Source organism: Salvelinus fontinalis, chromosome 1 (assembly GCF_029448725.1).
Source record: "Salvelinus fontinalis isolate EN_2023a chromosome 1, ASM2944872v1, whole genome shotgun sequence".
Lineage (NCBI taxonomy): Eukaryota > Metazoa > Chordata > Actinopteri > Salmoniformes > Salmonidae > Salvelinus > Salvelinus fontinalis.
Genome location: NC_074665.1, coordinates 47,052,788 through 47,075,130, shown reverse-complemented (window position 1 = coordinate 47,075,130; position 22,343 = coordinate 47,052,788). Strand labels below are relative to the sequence as shown.

Below are 22,343 nucleotides of genomic sequence, written 5' to 3'. Positions count from 1 at the left end.
ATGCTCCCTCAAAACTTGAGACATCTGTGGCATTGTGTTGTGTGACAAAACTGCACATTTTAGAGTGGCCTTTTATTGTCCCCAGCACAGGGTGCACCTGTGTAATAATCATGCTGTTTAATCAGCTTTTTGATATGCCACACCTGTCAGGTGGATGGATTATCTTGGCAAAGGAGAAATGCTCACTATCAGGGATTTAACCAAATTTGTGCACAACATTTGAGAGAAATAAGCTTTTGGTGCGTATAGAACATTTTGGGGATCTTTTGTTTCAGTTCATGAAACATGGGACCAACACTTTACATGTTGCGTTTATATTTAGTGATAGAAGTTAGAACACATGATCTATTATCTAACATAAATAATGTATGCATTGAAGCTCATCTTGTCCTGACCAGGTGCAGTTGAAGGATGCAGTCCCTAACCCCAGATGTTGAAGTTCAGTAGGCCAATGTGTCCGAACTCTCAATACCTCCAAAGAGAAGGAGGTGACCAAAGCTCTACACACACTAACCAGTTACCTGGACAGTGAGTCTCAGAGTACAATCCCCTCAGCTCAGCAAGCAGAGTTCAGTCGAGTCCACTACACCCGGGCCCTACAGTTTCTCATCATTAACATCAATGCTGATTGGTTCCAGCTTCTTTCCCGCTGCCCAGCGCACAGAATTGTGTTAGTGCTGATGGATGGTAGCGTCGCAGTGAGATGAGAAACATGTTGGAAGATGTTGATAGTGTATACTTGGTCCTACCAGCCCTCTCGGATTCTTATTCGAGCCATGGACCTCAGCGCGGCCAATGTGTACAACAGTCCCAACGCTATGTCTCAATGTTAATCCTCGCTTGCAAGACGGTTTTGGAAACATTTGGAACTTCATATCATCAAGAAAGAATTTTACAAATACAAAAGATACACTTGATACACTCTCAGTGGTATTAAAGTTCCAAAGGTTTGCTAAACCCTATTGAAAGGGATGATTGTTAACGACACATTCCCCGTGACAGCGAGACAGGAAGTACATTTGCATTAAAATGCATTGACAGTCAATACAATGGGGCTTTTGGATACTATGAAGAACTGTGTCTTTATTGGTGGGGACCTGTGTGATAATGATATACTCATCTCGTACATGTCCCTGAGTGAGTGTGTGTGTGTGAGTGAGTGATCGTCTATCTCCAGCAGCCCCAGTGCAGGTCTGGACCGTTTGGTTAGCATCCTAGAGCATCCTAGAGCAGGTTCCTTCAGAGCGGTCCTCTGACAGTCCTACTGTGGTCCCGCTGTCAGGTGACTGGTCCCCGACTGGTGGCTCTGCCTGACCTGACTGCCAACCAGTTGCACCACCACAACAAGACCCTCTTCCTCCCCCAGCTGTACTACCTACTATTGGCCAGAGGAATGCTCACCGCGCTGGAGAGAACCTGCCAGGCTTTGAGAGGTTTGTATGTCTACTTTATATATTGCAAAAGATAGTACATTCTGTTTTAACTTTAACTGTCCTATCGGAAATGTATGTTATTATGTGTGTCACTCACTGTCAATACACTGTTGTTCCCAGATGGAAAATACTGCTCCCTGACGTTTTTCGGCCAAGGCACTGGGCAAGGCCTGTGTTCAGGGACATGGTGGTAAGCAAGGCAGCCCTGAACAGATCAGGGCGTGACAGTACCCCCCCCCCCTAGGGGGCGCCACCTGGCTTCCTACCTGGGCGCATACCTGGTTGACCGGGGTGCCGGTGGTGGAAGTCAGCGATGAGGGCTGGGTCCAGGATGTCTCTAGTAGGGATCCAGCACCTCTCCTCCGGGCCATAACCCTTCCAGTCAACCAGGTACTGGAAACCCCTGCCCCGTGGTCGAACCCTCAGGAGGCGTCTCACCATGTATGCCGGATGACCATCGATGACACAGGGAGGAGGGGTGGGCCTGGAAGTGGAAGACAAGGGACTGTTGATACACAGGCTTGATAGAGGACACATGAAAGGTGGGGTGTATACGAAGGGTACCGGGCAACAGAAGAAGAACAGCAGAGTGGCTAATGACCTTGGAGATGGAGAAAGGGCCGATAAACAGGGGGGACAGTTTGCGAGACTCCACCCGGAGGGGCAGATCCCGGGTCGAGAGCCATACCTTCTGCCCGAGGCAATACCGGGTATCCGGGGTCCCATGGCGATCCGCTTGTCGTCGATACCTGGAGGTGGTCTTGAGGAGGGCCGACCGGGCTCTCCTCCAGGTATGATGACAGCGGCGGACAAACATCTGGGCAGAAGGTATGCCGACCTCCTCTTCCTGCTCAGGGAAGAGCGGGGGCTGATACCCTGAGGAACACTCGAAGGGAGATAGGCCCGTGGCAAAGCAGGGAAAGGTGTTGCGGGCATATTCGACCCACACAAGCTGCTGGCTCCAGGTGGTGGGGTTGGCGGAGACCAGGCAGTGCAGGGTGTTCTCGAGTTCCTGGTTGGCTCGCTCCGACTGGCCATTGGACTGGGGGTGGAACCCGGAGGACAGGCTGGCCGACGACCCAATAAGGGTGCAGAATGCCTTCCAGAGCTGGGACTAGAACTGAGGACCCCGGTCGGAGACCATGTCCACGGGCAGTCCATGGATCCGGAAGACGCGTTGCACCATGAGCTGGGCCGTCTCCTTGGCAGAGGGTAGTTTGGGGAGAGGAATGAAATGGGCGGCTTTGGAGAACCAATCCACCACGGTCAGGATGGCGGTGTTGCCATCAGACGAGGGAAGACCCATAACAAAGTCCACGGAGATGCGAGACCAGGGACGGTGGGGGACAGGCAGAGGTTGGAGGAGACCAGCCGGAGCTTACCGGGGAGTCTTGTTCTGTGCTCAAACTGTGCAAGCGGTGACAAATGCGGACACGTCCGGGACCATGGAAGGCCACCAAAAGCTCTGTCGCACAAAGGCCAGGGTCCGACGGGTGCCCGGATGGCAGGCCAGCCTGGAGGAGTGGGCCCACTCCAGGACCACGAAGCGGACAGTGTCGGGAACGGACATCCGGTTATCAGGTCCCCCCCCCCCGGACCTGCTTCCCTATTCCCCAGCTGAGTGCCGTCGCCAGGTATTAGGTGGGAAGGTTGGTCTCGGTTTCCGGGGTAGTAATCATGGGGCAATAGCAGCGGGACAGTGCACCTGGCTTGACATTCTTGGATCCCGGCCGGTACGAGAGGGATAAATTGAACCGTGTGAACAGCAGGGCCCATCTGGCTTGCCTGGAGTTGAGGTGCTTGGCGGTGTGGAGATACTCCAGGTTCTTGTGGTCAGTCCACATGATGAACGGATCTAGAAAGATAAGGGTCAAAATGATTTGCACCCCTGTTTTCAATACAAAGCTGTCATCAAGGCAAAGCGTGGCTACTTTGAAGAATCTCAAATACATTTTTGTTTTGTTGATTTGATGAACACTTTTTTGGTTACTAGATGATTCCATGTGTCATTTCATAGTTTTGATGTCTTCACTATTATTAGACAATGTAGAAAATAGTCAAAATAAATAAAAACCCTTAAATCAGTAGGTTTGTCCAAACTATTGACTGTTACTGTATGTGTTACTGTGTTATGATGCATTTTAGATCATACCAGCTGTATTTCTGTATTTTGAAAGTCATATGTCTTGAAAACTTGATTGCTGACATGCAACACATTTTGGGACTATATCAACAATTGTCACGACTTCCGCCGAAGTCGGTCCCTCTCCTTGTTCGGGCGGTGTTCGGGGGTCGACGTCACCAACCTTCTAGCCATCGTTGATCAATTTTTCATTTTCCATTGGTTTGTCTTGTCTTCCATCACACCTGGTTCCAATCCCATCAATTACATGTTGTGTATTTAACCCTCTGTTTCCCCTAATGTCCTTGTCGGTGATTGTTTATTGTAAGTGTATGTGTATGTCTGTACTGGTGTGCGTCGGGTTATGTTACCCATTGATTTTTATTATTATGTTTTCCGGTGGGTTTTTTGTAAATAAACTGTGCCGTTGGAAACACAGCTATTTCTCTCCTGCGTCTGACTTCTCTGCCGCCAGTTCACACCATTACAACAATGTACTAATGAAACAAATACCAAAAGATAGTTTTTGGGTGGAATTTTCCTTTAAGAAAGCATGATGTATTAGTGTTGTATTAACTAAGCTCTATGTCCCTGTCCTTTGTGTGTTTGAACCAGTGATTATGAGCTCACCCCTTATGACATGTCAGCTGACCAGGAGATGAACCCAAACCGTTACGCCCGTCGCTGGATACTTCTTCTTCTCCCTGCTCAGGAACTATGACGTGTGTGTGCGTGTGTGTGTGTGTGTGTGTGTGTGTGTGTGTGTGTGTGTGTGTGTGTGTGTGTGTGTGTGTGGGGGGGGGGGGGGGTCAGTAACAAGTGAGTTTGAGGCAATGAGAGAGATGGTGTGTGTGTGTGTGTGTTCATTTGAAGTATAGTGTATTTGTGTTACACGTTAGTTGTATTTTAGATCTTGTGTTCAAGTGAAAGACATTGTTATTCCATTACTAAAACATTCCTCCTTGACCTTGACTCCTAGGCCTCCGATGACCTTTGACTTGCTGGGCATTGACCACCTGGTAATGGGGAGACTGATCCACACGCTGGCCCTTCTGATGCACCTAGCAGTCAATGCTCCTGTAGGCTCAATTTCTTCTGGTGTCACCTTCCTACAAAGCTCAGTACTTTCTCCTTTGCTAAACTAGGCTCATAATTGAAATGTTTTATTCATATTTACAGATCCCATACAAGTTGTCATTAAGACATATGAACGTTCACATGTTCAAGAAGGCATTTCTGGAGAGAAAAATAATGTTTGCCCTACTGTGAAGTAGGAAATGGCATCAAAAACCTACGATCCTTAATCTGGTCACATATGTCCCCCTTGCTGTGACTCGACTAGTATGTGACTGAGTGAGGTGTCGAAACATGTCCATCACTTCCTACTGTACAGTGCCTTCGGAACGTTTTCTGACCCCTTTACTTTTTCCACATTTTATTACGTTACAGCCTTACTCTAAAATTGATTACATTTGTAATGCTTTTTTCCCGTCATCAATCTACACACAATACCTTATGATGACAAAGCAAAAACAGATTTTTTGAAATGTTTGCTATTGAATAAAAAAATAAAAAAACGAATATCACATTTATGTAAGTATTCCGACCCTTTACTCAGTACTTTGCTGAAGCACCTTTGGCAGCAATTACACCCTTGAGTCTTCTTGGGTATGAAGCTATAAGCTTGGCATTTGGGAAGTTTCTCTCATTCTTCTCTGCAGAGCCTCTCAAGCTCTGTCAGGTTGCATGGAGAGCGCCACTGCACAGCTATTTTCAAGTCTCTCCAGAGATGTTAGATTGGATTCAAGTCCGGGCTCTGGCTGGGCCACTCAAAGACATTCAGAGACTTGTCCCGAAGCCACTCCTGCGTTGTCTTGGCTGTGTGCTTAATTATGGGCAGGTGGGACGGTCCCACCTGGCCAACATCCAGTAGAATTGCAGAGCGCGAAATTCAAACTACAGAATTATAAATATTTAATTTTCATAAAATCACAAGTATAATATATCAAAATAAAGCGTAACTTCTTGTTAATCCAGCCGCTGTGTCAGATTTCAAAAAGGCTTTACGGCGAAGCACACCATGCGATTATCTGAGAACAGCGCCCCGCATACAAAAGCATGAAAAACACATTTCCACCAGGCCGGTGCGTCACGAAAGTCAGAAATAGCGATATAATAAATGCCTTACCTTTGATCTTCTTCTGTTGGCACTCCAAAAGGTCCCAGATACATCACAAATGGTCCTTTTGTTCGATAATGTCCTTCTTTATATCCATAAAAACTCAGTTTAGCTGGCGCACTTCAGTCAATAATCCACCCAGTTTCCCTCCATCAATATGCATACAAAATGAATCCCAAAAGTTACTAATAAACTTTTCCAAACAAGTCAAACAAAGTTTATAATCAAATTGTCTTTACCAAAGAAAAATACCAAAGAACGCACTCTCTTCCACGCGCTTGGAAACACTACAGCCAAAATGGGAGCCACCTAGAAAAACTACAATTTCTGGCTCATTTTTCCAGAAACCAGCATGAAACTCTTTCTAAAGACTGTTGACATCTAGTGGAAGCCCTAGGAACTGCAATCTGGGAGGATTTCGCCTTATAATAAAAGTGACAGCCATTGAAAACAGTGGTAGGCTGAACATTTTTTGTGGGGGATGGTTTGTCCTTGGGGTTTTGCCTGCCATATCAGTTCTGTTATACTCACAGACATATCCTAGCTTCTGGGCCTGAGTAACAGGCAGTTTACTTTGGGCACGCTTTTCATCCGGATGTGAAAATACTGCCCCCTACCCAAGAGAGGTTAAGGTCGTTGTTCTGTTGGAAGGTGAACCTTCACCCCAGTCTGAGGTCCTGAGCGCTCTGGAGCAGGTTTTCATCAAGGATCTCTCTGTACTTTGCTCCGTTCATCTTTCCCTCGATCCACACTCTCTCAGTCCCTGCCGCTGAAAAACATCCCCACAGCATGATGCTGCCACCACCATGCTTCACCATAGGGATGGTGCCAGGTTTCCTCCAGATGTGATACTTGTCATTCAGGCCAAAGAGTTCATCAGTCCAGAGAATCTTGTTTCTCATGGTCAGAGTCCTCAGTGCCTTTTACTGAGGAGTGGCTTTCGTCTGGCCACTCTACCATAAAGGCCCGATTGGTGGAGTCCTGCAGAGATGGTTGTCCTTCTGGAAGATTCTCCCATCTCCACAGAGGAACTCTGGACCTCTGTCAGCGTGACCATTGGGTTTTTGGTCACCTGCCTGACCATGGCCCTTCTCCCTCGATTGCTTAGTTTGGCCAGGCGGCCAGCTCTAGGAAGTCTTGGTGGTTCCAACTTCTTACACTTCAATGCTGCAGACATTTTTTGGTACCCTTCCCCAGATCTGTGCTTTGACACAATCTTGTCTCTCTGAGCTCTACGGACAATTCCTTTGACCTCATGGCTTGGTTTTTGCTCTGACATGCACTGTCAGCTGTGGGACCTTATATAGACAGGTGTGTGCCTTTCCAAATCATGTCCAATCAATTGAATTTACCACAGGTGGACTACATTCAAAGATTATCAATGGAAACAGGTTGTACCTGAGCTCAATTTTGAGTCTCATAGCAAAGTCAAATCAAATCACATTTATTTATAAAGCCCTTCTTACATCAGCTGATCTCAAAGTGCTGTACAGAAACCCAGCCTAAAACCCCAAACAGCAAGCAATGCATGTGTAGAAGCACGATGGCTAGGAAAAACTCCCTAGAATGGCCAGAACCAAGGAAGAAACCTAGAGAGGAACCAGGTTATGAGGGGTGGCCAGTCCTCTTTTGGCTGTGCCGGGTGGAGATTATAACAGAACATGGCCAAGATGTTCAAATGTTCATAGATGACCAGCAGGGTCAAATAATAATAATCACAGTGGTTGTTGAGGGTGCAACAGGTCAGCACCTCAGGAGTAAATGTCAGTTGGCTTTTCATAGCCGATCATTCAGAGTATGTGTCACGCCCTGGCCTTAGTATTATTTGTTTTATTTATTATTTTTAGTTAGGTCAGGGTGTGACATGGGGTATGTGTGTATTTTGGGATATTATATGGTAGAGGGGGTGTTGGTTGTAGTTTATGGTTTTGTGTTGAATGTATGTATCTAGCTGTGTCTATGGGTGTGTAGTTTTCTAGGAAAGTCTTTGGTGGCCGGAATGGGTTCTCAATTAGAGACAGCTGATTTCTGTTGTCTCTAATTGGGAGCCATATTTAAGGCTGCCATAGGTTTTAGCTGTTTGTGGGTCATTGTATATGTCGACGTAAGTAGTTTGTGTGTGCACTTACGTTTGAAGTTTCACGATCGTTTGTTGTTTTTGTTAGTGTTGTTTAAGTGTTTCGTGATCATCTTCGTCGTTATAATAAAGAAGATGTATTCATATCATGTTGCGCCTTGGTCCTCTCTTTCACGTCAACACGATCGTGACAGAATGACCCACCAATCTACGACCAAGCAACATGACCAGCGGCAACAGGAGCAACGCAAGGATTCATGGACATGGGAGGAAATTTTAGACCGGGAGGTACCAGGAGAATATAACCGCCCCAAAGCTGAGCTGGAGGCAGCGAAAGCAGAGAGGCGGCGATATGAGGAGCTAGCTCGGAGGCAGGAAAAGGAACCTACAAAGGATCTGGGCTACACTACGTGGGAGGAGATCGACAGGTGAGCGATCAACCCAGGGAGAGTGCCGGAGCCCGCCTGGGATTCTCTGGCGCAGTGCGAGGAGGGATACCGGCGAATGGAGGCAGCACGACGAAGCGGTAGGAAGCCTGTGGGAAAACCCCAAAAATTTCTTGGGGGGGGGGGCTTAAAGGGAGAGTGGCGAAGTCAGGTAGGAAACCTGCGCCTACTCCCTGTAATTACCGTGGAGAGCGAGAGTACGGGCAGACACCGTGTTACGCAGTAGAGCGCACGGTGTCTCCTGTACGTGTGCATATCCCGGTGCGGGTTATTCCACCTCCCCGCACTGGCAGGGCTAGATTGAGTATTGAGCCGGATGTCATGAAGCCGGCCCTACATATCTGGCCACTCCTCGGGCCGGTTTACATGGCACCAGCCTTACGCATGGTGTCCCCGGTTGGCCTACATAGCCCGGTGCGGGTTATTCCACCTTCCCGCACTGGTCGGGCGACGGGGAGCATTCAACCAGGTAAGGTTGGGCAGGCTCAATGCTCAAGGGAGCCAATACGCCTGCACGGTCAGGTATTTCCGGCGCCACATCCCCGCCCCAGTTCAGTTCCACCAGTGCCTACACCACGTAACAGGCTTCCAGTGTGTCTCCAGAGCCCTGTTCCTCCTCCACGCACTCGTCCTATGGTGCGTGTCTCCAGCCCGGTACCACCAATTCCGGCACCACGCACTAAGCCTCCTGTGCGTCTCCAGAGTCCTGTGCATCCTGTTGCTGCTCCCCGCACTAGCCCTGAGATGCGTGTCCCCAGTCCGGTACCACCAGTTCTGGCCCCACGCACTAGGCCTAATGTGCGTCCCCAGGGTCCAGTATGCCCTGTTCCTTCTCCCTGCACTAGCCTGAAAGTACGTGCCTTTAGCCCGGTATCTCCAGTTCCGGCACCACGCACCAGGCCTACAGTGCGCCTCATCCGGCCAGAGCCATCCGTCTCCCCAGCGCCGTCTGAGCCATCCGTCTCCCCAGCGCCGTCTGAGCCATCCGTCTCCCCAGCGCCGTCTGAGCCATCCGTCTCCCCAGCGCCGTCTGAGCCATCCGTCTCCCCAGCGCCATCTGAGCCATCCGTCTGCCCAGCGCCGTCTGAGCCATCCGTCTGTCCAGAGCCATTAGAGCCGCCCGTCTGTCCCAAGCCGTCAGAGCCATTAGTCAGTCAGGAGCCGCTAGAGCCATTCGTCAGTCAGGATCTGCCAGAGCCGCCAACCAGACAGGATCTGCCAGAGCCGCCAACCAGACAGGATCTGCCAGAGCCGCCAATCAGACAGGATCTGCCAGAGCCGCCAACCAGACAGGATCTGCCAGAGCCGCCAACCAGACAGGATCTGCCAGAGCCGCCAACCAGACAAGATCTGCCAGAGCCGCCAACCAGACAGGATCTGCCAGAGCCGTCAGCCAGCCATGAGCGTCCAAATCCGTCAGCCAGCCATGAGCGTCCCGATCCGTCAGCCAGCCATGAGAAGCCAGATCCGTCTGCCAGCCATGAGAAGCCGGATCCGTCTGCCAGCCATGAGAAGCCGGATCCGTCAGCTAGCCATGAGCAGCCAGATCTGTCAGCCAGCCATGAGCCGTCCAACCAGGATCCGCCGGAGCTGTCATCCAGCCAGAATCTGCCCCTTATCCTGGTGCTGCCCCTTATCCTGGTGCTGCCCCTTATCCTGGTGCTGCCCCTTACCCCGGTGCTGCCCCTTATGACTATGGTGGGGTGGGGACCACGACCAGTGCCGGAGCCGCCGCCGTGGAAGGAAGCCCACCCAGACCCTCCCCTAGACTATGTGGTATTTGTGTATTTTGGGGTATTATATGGTAGAGGGGGTGTTGGTTGTAGTTTATGGTTTTGTGTTGAATGTATGTATCTAGCTGTGTCTATGGGTGTGTAGTTTTCTAGGAAAGTCTATGGTGTCCGGAATGGGTTCTCAATTAGAGACAGCTGATTTCTGTTGTCTCTAATTGGGAGCCATATTTAAGGCTGCCATAGGCTTTAGCTGTTTGTGGGTCATTGTATATGTATATGTCGACGTAAGTAGTTTGTGTGTGCACTTACGTTTGAAGTTTCACGATCGTTTGTTGTTTTTGTTAGTGTTGTTTAAGTGTTTCGTGATCATCTTCGTCGTTATAATAAAGAAGATGTATTCATATCATGTTGCGCCTTGGTCCTCTCTTTCACGTCAACACGATCGTGACAGTATGGGTCTCAATTCTTATGCAAATAAGGTATTTAAAAAATAAGAATTATTATTATTAGCAAACATTTCTAAAAACCTGTTTTAGCTTTGTCATTATGGGGTATTGTGTGTAGATTGATGAGGTAAAAAAAGTAATTTAATACATTTTAGAATAAGGCTTTAACGTAACAAAATGTGGAAGAAGTCAAGGGTTCTGAATACTTTCCCGAATGCACTGTATATCCTGATGTGACCTTATAAGATGTCACCCTTGTTGTGACTAAACTAGTATGTGACTGAGTGAGGTGTCTTAAACATGTCCATCATTCCCTACTGCGTATTCTGGTGTCGCCTCAGACAATGTCCCCATTGCTGGGACTTGACTATGTGATTCAATGGGGTGTCTGGTGTTTTGCAGGTGGCCACTTAGATGGGCAGAGCTCTGTTGGACTTTGTCTGGGCTGTACGCTACCGCGTTGACCAGCGAGTATATCTGAACACAGGTCATAAATAGGAAACTGTTTTCGTCTTTCGTCCAATTGGTCTATGGCTTACCCAACCTCTTTATTTCTAACATAGGATGGTCTGCTCTGTCTTTCTGAGCATGCCAAGTCAGAGTTTGCTGGTGGAGCTCCGTGATCAGCTCTTTGAGACAAGAGCATGGCTGGCAGGTGAGACAGAATATAGCTACTACTTGCAGTAGTAGAGACCAGCCTACTGAATCTCAACGTATTGGGCGGAGCTGGAGTTAATTTAGCTTTACCCAGCCATTTCAGGAAGTCGACCGTAGTAGTAGTTTATTATGAATATTAAATGTAGGCCATATTTGGCAGCTAAGAGCTGAATTGCAGTACATTGCAGTGAATGATGATCATTCAGCTGGCTGCTGGTATGATGTACTGGGAGAGGTTAGTTCGGGTACCAGCACGAGTCATGTAAAATTGCTCTCTGGTCCCCAGGTGATCCTCAGTCCTCTTCAGCTTCTCTGCATCCACACGGGACTTTGTAGGCACACTCCTCTACTAATGTGCAGCACCCACTAGGGTGATGCTTAAGCTGCCACTGGCGCTAAAAAGCTCAAAGCAGTGGTCATCTACGTGTCCTTTGCCATTTCCACACTGCACTCCCACTTCTTAAAAATAATGATTTTGTTGATGACCGGAAAATGGCAGATTTGTTTTCAGGGTATTTCTGACCCTAACCCTACTGCTGGGTTGCTAGCATGTCACATTAGTGTTGTAGGTTTAACACGTGCTTGATGGCATCATTAAGGGCTGACCTTGTGTGTATCTTTGGGAAGAATGTGGTTAAAAAGAGCACAGTCCACATGTTCATGCAGCTGCTCAATGTGCGTCAGTCAGGGAATCCAGGATATCCTGTCCTGCAAACTTTGTCGGTGACATCGTTCACATCGTTCACTTATCAATGGGAATTTAAATTCTCCCGAGGATATTACCAATAGTTCAGAAGACTCTACATGTATGCTAGAAATGTTCCAATTGCAGGATCATGGAAACTTTAATTTAATGTACACATTTTCAATGTGAATCAACTGTGTTAAATTTAGCCTTGCATTTAAATGGCCACACGAGTAGAATTCCACTTTTTTGAGCTGGAAAATGATGACCATAGCTTACCCATGATATTGCACAACGATGTAAGTCATTAAGTCATCGTTTTAGTCAAAGTATGATATTTCAGGCTTGAAGTGACAAAACCGAACTCCCCGCTTCGTGCAAATGATGTGTCTTTTTCCTATGAAATGATGTGTAAATTCTTTGAGAGTCAACGTTTCGTTTCAGGGCTGGGTTATATTTTAATGATACCACCCACCATCATGGCATTGTTTATTAATCAGAAACATCTGCGAAGTTTGCGAGTTGCGACTGAGCTGAGCAATATAATAGATAATCTTGGGCTACAGCAAAGATGGTGGATAAATGAAGAGAGTTCACTCAGGCCATTTAACATTGAAAATAATTGTCAGTTCCGGTCTACTTAACGAAATGGGTCTCCCATAGAAACCAATGCAATAGCAACTGGGTCTGATCTACTTAGTTCATTGACTTTCATTGAACCATAAAAAAACAGCAACAAGTGGGGTGCCTTGCTTTCTTCTCCATCTCTGGCTACAGCTTTTCGCTGTACCCTACACTTGGCTGCCTAGGCCAATGAGCAAATTAGGTGGTAAAGGTAGGCAACAACACGTCTGCCACGCTGATCCTCAACACTGGGGCCCCTCAGGGGTGTGTACTTAGTCCCCTCCTGTACTCCCTGTTCACCCACAACTGCGCGGCCAAAAATGACTCCAACACCATCACAACAGTGGTAGGCCTGATCACCGACAACGATGAAACAGCCTATAGGGAGGAGGTCAGAGAACTGGCAGTGTGTTGCCAGGACAACAACCTCTCCCTCAATGTGAGCAAGACAAAGGAGTCTGGTTCATCCTTGGGAGCAATTTCCAAATGCCTGAAGGTACCACGTTCATCTGTACAAACAAATGTACACAAGTATAAACACCATGGTACCACGCAGCCATCATACCGCTCAGGAAGGAGAAGCGTTCTGTCTCCTAGAGATGAACATACTTTGATGCGAAAGTGCAAATCAATCCCAGAACAACAGCAAAAGACCTTGTGAAGACGCTGGAGGAAACAGGTACAAAAGTATCTATATCCACAGTAAAACGCGTCCTATATCGACATAACCTAAAAGGCCGCTCAGCAAGGAAGAAGCCACTGCTACAAACAGCCATAAAAAAGCCAAACTACGGTTTGCAACTCCACATGTGGACAAATATCGCACTTTTTGAAAATGTGTAATCTGGTCTGATGAAACAAAAAAAGATCTGTTTGGCCATAATAACCATTGTTACGTTTGGAGGGAAAAGGGGGATGCTTGCAAGCCAAAGAACACCATCCCAACCGTGAAGCACAGGGGTGGCAGCATCATGTTGTGGGGGTGAATTGCCGCAGGAGGGACTGGTGCACTTCACAAAAAGATGGCATCATTAGGGAGGAGAATTATGTGGATATATTGAAGCAACATCTCAAGACATCAGTCAGGAAGTTAAAGCTTGGTCACAAATGGGTCTTCCAAATGAACAATGACCAGAAGCATACTTCCAAAGTTGTGGCAAAATGGCTTAATGACAACAAAGTCAAGGTATTGGAGTGGCCATCACAAAGCCCTGACCTCAATCCTATAGAAGATTTGTGGGCAGAACTGAAAAAGCATGTGCGAGCAAGGAGGCCTACAAACCTGACTCAGTTACATCAGCTCTGTCAGGAGGAATGGGCCAAAATTGACCCAACTTATTGTGAGAAGCTTGTGGAAGGCTACCCGAAACGTTTGACCCAAGTTAAACAATTTCAAGGCAATGCTAGCAAATACTAATTGAGTGTATGTAAACTTCTGACCCACTGGGAATGTGATGAAAGAAATAAAGGCTGAAATAAATCATTCTCTCTACTATTATTCTGACAGTTCACATTCTTAAAATAAAGTGGAGATCCTAATCCTAATAAGACAGCGAATTTTTACTAGGATTAAATTTCAGGAATTGTGAAAAACTTTTTTTAAATGTATTTTACTAAGGTGTATGTAAACATCCGACTTCAACTCTATATAATAGGCGGTGTCAGAGGAAAGCCCATAAAATTGTCACACTCCGGTCACCCAAGTCAAAGACTGTTTTCTCTGCTACTTCACGGCAAGCGTTTCCGGAGCGCCAAGTCGAGGACCAAAAGTCTCCTTAACAGCTTCTTCCCCCAAGCCATAAGACTGCTGAACAATTAATAAAATGGCCACCGGACCATTTACATTGACACCTTCCCCTCCATTTGTTTTGTGCACTGCTGCTACTAGCTGTTTATTATCTATGCATAGTCACTTAAGTTTTACTTATTTTTTTCTCTAGTCTGTATATGATTGATTGAATTTTGGAACCCCGCTCCCCCAGTCGCCCCAAGATGAATGGTTTTGACCACGCGCCACTGCGTTGAGTGGTGCAGCTAGAAATCACACGTGTCTATCCTACACTGAAAAGGCACCTGCAAAAGAAGATTTCACAAACTTGTTTATCTATTTTGTGCTGTTGTTACATCAAGTATTGGTGTTTCGTGTCCGATGTGCTCAGGGTGTTGTTACATATCACTTGCGGCGAGCATTATGAGCAGTTATTGTAGCCCAGTGTATCCCAACCCTGGTCCTCGGGTACTGCCAACAGTACACATTTTTATTGTAACCCTGGACAAGCACACCTGATTCAACTAGTCAACTAATCATCAAGCTCTCAATGAGCTGAAGGAGTTGTGTTTCTCCAGGGCTCCCACAAAAATGTGTACTGTTGGGGGTACTCGAGGACCAGGCTTGGGAAACACTGTTGTAGCCTATCATTTCGCTTCCCCTAGCTGTGAGGACCATAGCATCATGAGCCTACCAAAGGTTGCACCGTGTCCATTACAATGTAGAAAAACACTTTTTGAGATAACAATAGATAGCAAAGTCAAAGATACTGGTTTCCCCTATCCATCTGTTGCGAAGTTTTCCCACATGCTTATGACAAATCCAGCTCCAGAACCAGCCATAGCCTAGCTGGATAATCTTTTAAATAAGGTAAAGCAACAACAGATAACATTAGGTTAGCATGCTAGCTAGCTACACTGACAGCTGTCAGTGCACTACTTGTTGTTATTTTTCCACTCCACGTGGAAATCCCCCACAATTTACCCATCCTCAGCTCGTGAATATGTATTAGCAGCCTGCGTCATTCTTTGCAGGTGGAACCTAAAGGAAAATCTCTGCTATTGGACAGGAATTACGTCAAATTGCCCTCTGGTAGGGGCCTTTAAAAAATATATTGCTTGAACAGCCTCATTGCTCCTTATGGTTTATGTCTACCTGTTTATGATAATGATGATTGTAATGGTCCAACGTGTGGTGCTGTTGACAGATGTAGCTGAAGGGGACCCTGATGCAGACTGCGGGAACCTGGCCGTGCAGAGCCTGGTGCTGCTGGAGAATAGTCTGAAGACTGGATTGGACCCTGCTCCACTGGGCTTGCTGTCATAATCATGACATGATGATACACAGTGAACCTTGAAGTTCTATCCCTCTGGTGTGTAAAGGGCAACAGCCAGTGTTTTGGTTGTCACTGCCGGTGTACTAGTAGTGACTGCCTTGGGACACTGGTTGTGAGAGGATTACAAATGATGCTTGTCACTAGGAACTGGCTGGCAGAGGGCCCGAGGATGTTACGGATCCTGGATCCTGAACACTGAAGGACGTCCTTTCAGTTAGAGCTGCAGGTGCTGCTGGCCCACCATATCCTGGGACGAATGAATGCATGCCAAACCAAAGGAAAAAGAGAAATGAACTAAATGTATTAAAATGTTTGTGTGGAGGATGACCTTTTTCTCTCTTTCTCTCTGCGAAGGAATATCCCTCTGTATTGTAGGCATTTGTTTACACAGGAAGTCTTATCAATGATGTTTCCTTACACACACAAATACACACGTGTACAATATGCATCCATATCCCGGAGAAAGACCATGCATGATATGGACATATTTGTGTACCTCAACAAGATAGTTTTTGGAAGATTAATTTCTGCTGCCTGAAAAGGAAGTATCTTCCATACATGTATTAAAAAAAGAGAAAGCACTAGCTCAGTTGTATGGGTGCCACTATGTTTCTGTTCTCATATTTGCTGTGACAATGAGTGTCAAGTAGTTGGCAAGACCGCACCAACAGATCTGGGACCAGGCTAGGTAAATTGCTCCTGGCTTCTTTATGTTTCAGAACCATTTAGAAGGCCAAACACTTACAAAGCCTTGCCCTCCTGAGTAGAATGAAGAATAGTGTACACAATCCACAACACTTCATGTCGCATATGTGATGGACTGAATGTTAATCTCATACATTTTCTGGTGCCCTCAAATCAAATGTACAGAATTAAAACAGAAACATTTAAGGTTCCCAAGAACACAGTGGCCTCCATCATTGTCAAATGATGAAGTTTTGACCACCAAGACTCTTCCTAGTGCTGGCCAGTCGGCCAAACTGAGCAATCGGGGGAGAAGGGCCTTGATCAGGGAGGTGACCAAGAACCTGATGGTCACTCTGACAGAACTCCAGAGTCCCTCTCTGGAGATGGTAGAACCTTCCAGATTGACAACCATCTCTGCAGCACTCCACCAATCAGGCATTTATGGTAGAGTGGCCAGACGGAAGCCATTCCTCAGTAAAAGACACATGACAGCCCGCTTGGAGTTTGCCAACAGGCACCTACAAACTCAGACCATGAGAAACAAGATTCCCTGAATAAGCCAAGATTGAACTCTGGCCTGAATGCCAAGCGTCACGTCTGGAGGAAACCTGACACCATCCCTACAGTGAAACATGGTGCTGGCAGCATCATGCTGTGGGGATGTTTTTAAGTGGCAGGGACTGGGAGACTAGTCAGGATTGAGGGAAAGATGAACAGAGCAAAGTATAGAGATTCTTCATGAAAACTTGCTCCAGAGCGCTCAGGACCTCAGATTGGGGTGAAGGTTCACCTTATAACAGGACAACAACTCTAAGCACGCAGCCAAGACAACGCAGGAGTGGCTTCGAGACAAGTCTCTGAATGTCTCTGGAGAGACCTGAAAATAGCTGTGCAGTGATGCTCGCCATCCAACCTGACAGAGCTTGATAGGATCTGTAGAGAAGACTGGGAGAAACTCCCCAAATACAGGTGTGTCAAGCTTGTAGCTTCATACACAATGAAGACTCAAGGCTGTAATTGCTGCCAAAGGTGCTTCAACAAAGTAGTGAGTAAAGGGTCTGAATACTTATGTAAATATGTTATTTCAGTTTTTACATTTTAGACATTTGCAAACATTTCTAAAAAAAGGTGTTTGCTTTGTAATTATAGTGTATTGTGTGTAGATTAATGAGGGAAAAAAACTATTTTATACATTTTAGAATAATGCTGTAACGTAACAAAATGTGGAAAAGTTAAGGGATCTGAATGCTTTCCGAATGCACTTTATGTCTCCACATCTGTACAGGTTATGAGAATCTGTATCTTGAAGGAGAGTGCTATTTTTGTATTCAAGTTCGTTTTATTTACAAATCATATGTATTTATAAAGCCCTTTTTACTTCACAAAGTGCTTATACAGAAACCCAGCCTAAAACCCCAATCAGCAAGCAATGCAGATGTACATTTACATTTACATTTAAGTTATTTAGCAGACGCTCTTATCCAGAGCGACTTACAGTACATTTACATTTAAGTCATTTTAGCAGACGCTCTTATCCAGAGCGACTTACAGTACATTTACATTTACGTTATTTAGCAGACGCTCTTATCCAGAGCGACTTACAGTACATTTACATTTACATTTAAGTCATTTTAGCAGACGCTCTTATCCAGAGCGACTTACAAGTACATACATTCATACTTTTTTTTTGTACTGGCCCCCCGTGGGAATTGAACCCACAACCCTGGAGTTGCAAGCGCCATGCTCTACCAACTGAGCTACACGGGGCCATGTAGAAGCACGGTGGCTAGGAAAAACTCCCTAGAAAGGGCAAGAACCTAGAAAGAAACCTAGAGAGGAACAAGGCTCTGAGGGGTGGCCAGTCCTCTTCTGGTTGTGCCAGGCGGATATTATAAGAGTACATGAATGTACTTCAAGATGTTCAAACGTTCATAGATGACCAGCAAGGTCAAATAATAATCAAATAATAATAATAATCAAATAATAATAGTCACAGTGCAACAGGTCAGTACCTCAGGAGTAAATGTCAGTTGGCTTTTCATAGCCAAGCATTCAGAGGTCGAGACAGCAAGTGCTGTAGAGAGAGAGGGTCGATAACAGCAGGTCCGGGACAAGGTAGCACATCTGGTGAACAGGTCAGTGTTCCATAATCACAAGCAAAACAGCAGAAACTGAATCAGCAGCACGACCAGGTGGACTGGGGACATCAGGCTAGGTAGTCATTAAGTATGATCCTAGGGCTCAGGTCCTTTGAGAGAGAGAGATGGGAGAATTAGAGGGAGCATACTGAAGTTCACACAGGACACCAGATAAGACAAGATCATTTATTTCACTGACCCTAGCCCCCTGGCACATAGACTATTGCTATTACTGGAGGCTGAAACAGGGGGGTCGGGGACACTGTGGCCCTGTACAACAATATCCCCGGACAGAGCCAACGAGGCAAGATATAACCCCACCCACTTTGCAAAAGCACAGCCCCTACACCACTAGAGGGATCAACAGACCACAAACGTACCACCCTGAGACAAGAATGAGTATAGCCCACGAAGATCTCCTCCACCGAGGGGGTGCAAAACCGGACAGGAAGATTAAGTCAGTAACTCAACCCACTCAAGTCGAGTATAGCGAAAAAAGCCTGGCACGACATGACGCACCACCCCTCCTAGAGATGGCATGGAAGAGCACTAGTTAGCCATTGACTCAGCCCCCGTAATAGGGTCAGAGGCAGAGAATCCCAGTCGAGAGAGGGAAGCCGGCCAGGCAGAAACAGCAAGGGTGCCTTGCCGTTTAACCTCGCACCCCTGGGTCAGACTACACTCAATCATAGGACTTACTGAAGAGATGAGTCTTCAGTAAAGACTTAAAGGTTGAGACAGAGTCTGCGTCTCTCACATGGGTAGGCAGACCATTCCATAAAAATAGAGCTTTATAGGAGAAAGCCCTGCCTCCAGCTGTTCATTTAGAAATTCTAGGAACAATAAGGAGGCCTGCGTCTTGTGACCGTAGCGTATGTGTAGGTATGCACAGCAGGGCAAAATCGGAGAGATAGGTAGGAGCAAGTCCATGAAATGCTTTGTAGGTTAGCAGTGAAACCTTGAAATCAGCCCTAGCCCATGAAACCAGTGTAGAGAGGCTAGCACTGGAGTATCAAATGATCAAATGTTTTGGTTCTAGTCAAGATTTTTTTACACTAACTGAGTGCTTTATCTGTGTAGCCGGAGAGTAGAACATTGCAATAGTCTAATCTAGAAGTGACAAAACCATGGATTCGTTTTTCTGCATCATTTTTGGATAAACATTTTCAGATTTTTGTTACGAAGAAAAAAGCTGCCCTTGAAATATTATTGATATGTTCGTCAAAAGACAGATCAGGGTCCAGAGTAAGTCCGAGTTCCTTCGCAGTTTTATTTGAGACGACTACAGCCATCGAGATTAATTGTCAGATCAAACAGCAGATCTCTTTGTTTCCTGGGACCTAGAACTAGCATTTCTGTTTTGTCAAAGTTTATAAGTAAAACATTTGCTGCCATCCACTTCCTTATGCCTGGGACACAGGCTTCCAGGGTAGGCAATTTTGGGGCTTCACCATGTTTCATCGCACAGCTGTGTGTCCTCCGCATAGCAGTGAAAGTTGACATTCACCAAGAGGTAGAATATATAGTGAACAAAATATTTGTCCTAACACAGACCATTGAGGAACACCGAAACGTACAATTGATTTGTCAGAGGACAAACCATTAACAGAGACAAACTGACATCTTTCTGACAGATAAGATCTAAACCAGGCAATAACTTGTCAGTGTAGACCAACTAGGGTTTCTAATCTCTCCAAAAGAATGTGGTGATCGATGGTGTCAAAAGCGGCACTAAGGTCTAGGAGCACGAGGACAGATGCAGAGCCTTGGTTTGACTCTATTAAAAGGTAACTTACCACAGTACTATTTGGACAAAGCTTATAGCAAATAAAGTTAAATAAAGGTTAGATAAATAAAAAATAAACTATGATGGGGTCTAAAACTAGACTGGAGCGTTTCTTATACATTATTCGTCTTTAGGAAGCCAACAGATTTTTCGAAAAATGTTGAGAGGAATGGGAAATTTGATATAAGCTGATTGTTTTTTTTTGGGGGGGGGGGGATTTTTCAGGATGTATTACTACTACTTTTGGTGAGTTTGGTACACATCCGGAGGATAGGGAGCCATTTATTATGTTCAACATAGGAGAGCCAAGCACAGGAAGTAGCTTGTTCAGTAGGTTAGTTGGAATAGGGTCCAGAGCTGTAGGCAAACCTGTAAAAATCTAAAGGTTGTGAGCAACATTCGATAACTGCGATTTACTCTCTCTAATTTCCAGTAACTCCTCCTTGAACTGTATGACGTAGATGGGGAGTGATTTGTGAAAGGGTTAGAAAGGCTGGACAGGGTTGGGGTTTGAGTGGTGTAGTGGGAGGAAAAACGGGAGGGAATTGGTGTCTATGGCTCTATTTCACTTTCTGAGAGGAACAGGACTAATGAAGATAATTTAATGTGGATGGGCCGTGACTGGCCTCATACTCCAGTACAGTAGGTGGCGGTAAATGCGCCTTACAGGTTGGATGCGATCTGCCAATCCACTATCAAAGAAGAAGAAGGACTCATCCTTGCCCATCCTTTCCGATGAGGTTGTCGGGGTAACTAGAAAGGACGCTTTTATCCATCACACCGCAGCAGAGCAGAACCACAACACTGGACTTTTGCCATTTATGTTGTTACGACTATTTACCATTTTTTTTTGGACTGCACATAGTTAGAAGAAAGCTTATCAGGTAACTTCTCTATTCTCAGCATTTGGAACTCTAAATTTATCGTAAATTGTAGCAAGCCGTTTTAATGCTAACGGGAGCTAACCATGGCATGCTATTTTTTGCAAAAGGCCCCAATGGATTAACGCTGGTAGCTGGTAGCTGGTAGCCAATATTGAGTTAGCATAGCGAAGATACCAAGTAAGCTAGCTTGTATTTTGTTGTAACTTTGTCCAATAAATATCCACATATGTCACAATTAACTAGGGGACCCGGTTGTACGGACATGTCCATTTGAATTAGCAGTTAGCTAACGCCAGCTACCCAAATGTCAGAGTGATCATTCCAGCAGTTTCTAGCTAGCAAACGTTAGCTAGCTAACTTACTTGACAGCAGCGGCTAATCTGTTGCTTGTTTATCTGATCAAGTCACTTGATGCAACGCATACATTATATTTTACAGTGTACATTTTCTTTGGACCCCTCTCCTTATCATCCTCCATTCCTCCTCCTAATGTTCCTCTTCCTCCTTTTCTTCCACCTCCTCTCTACATATAAGGGGGCACCGGGGACATGTCGGTGTACTTTGATCACCGTATCGAGGCCCCTGAATCAAGCGGGGGCCCCTCTCAGGTGGCATGGCATCCCACTCAGCCTGTACTAGCAGTGGCCTCCAACAGCCCCACCACCGGGGGCAACATTGACCTTTACCTCCAACAGGTGAACCCCCTCACCACACACTGCAGTTAGTCAGAGTTGTACCCATCCTGTCCTCAATCTGCAATTGACCAAATTATGCTATAGATTGACTGCATTGCCACATCAGACATCAGTCTGTAGCTTCATGTTTATCAATTGCAATAACCCCAATAAACACTTGAAGAGTGGAAAAGATGTAGACAAGTATGAAACTGCTACTAATACATTGATTGAACTGCTCTCCTGTCATCATGTAGGGGGAGCATGTAGGGAGCTGCCACGTGGACCGTCCCTTCCAGCCCACGGTGCTGCGTTGGCACCCCACCAAGCCTCTGCTGGCTCTGGGCTGGGAGACAGGCGAGGTGCTGCTGCTCACACACCCCTCTGGAGAGCAGACGCCGCTGCCCACCACACATACTGCCTGCATCACCCTGCTGGAGTGGAGCAGCTCCGGCAGCCGCCTGATCACCGGGGATCAGGTGAGTGCGTGTGAACACACAGACAAGTAGACACACACACACACACACACACACACACACACACACACACACACACACACACACACACACACAGACTACTAAGCATTTGAAATACATGCTAGAATATCCAAAGTAGTGAAGATATTTTCATAGTCCTCAGTCTTTGGGCTATTCCATGTAAAAGTCAAC

The 22,343-nt window shown here is 46.3% G+C and overlaps 2 protein-coding genes across 2 annotated transcripts in view; both read left to right on the top strand.

The window, feature by feature from the left end:
* Window positions 1-411: 411 nt before the first annotated feature.
* Window positions 412-15,496, top strand: telo2 (TEL2, telomere maintenance 2, homolog (S. cerevisiae)). Its single transcript, XM_055926754.1, is given in 13 exon segments — window positions 412-436; window positions 439-692; window positions 1,161-1,229; window positions 1,232-1,433; window positions 1,554-1,582; window positions 1,584-1,623; window positions 2,850-3,006; window positions 4,171-4,230; window positions 4,232-4,279; window positions 4,535-4,634; window positions 10,839-10,903; window positions 11,000-11,091; window positions 15,378-15,496. Coding segments are annotated over 13 exon segments (1,260 nt in total).
* Window positions 15,497-20,832: 5,336 nt separating this feature from the next.
* Window positions 20,833-22,343, top strand: part of ift140 (intraflagellar transport 140 homolog (Chlamydomonas)) — a 47,827-nt gene continuing 46,316 nt past the window's right edge. Inside the window, exons 1-3 of the mRNA XM_055923968.1 lie at window positions 20,833-21,001; window positions 21,536-21,696; window positions 21,933-22,154. Of these exons, the coding sequence (XP_055779943.1) occupies window positions 21,550-21,696; window positions 21,933-22,154 (369 nt within the window). The 5' untranslated portion in view covers window positions 20,833-21,001; window positions 21,536-21,549. The remainder of the gene's footprint in view (window positions 21,002-21,535; window positions 21,697-21,932; window positions 22,155-22,343) is intronic.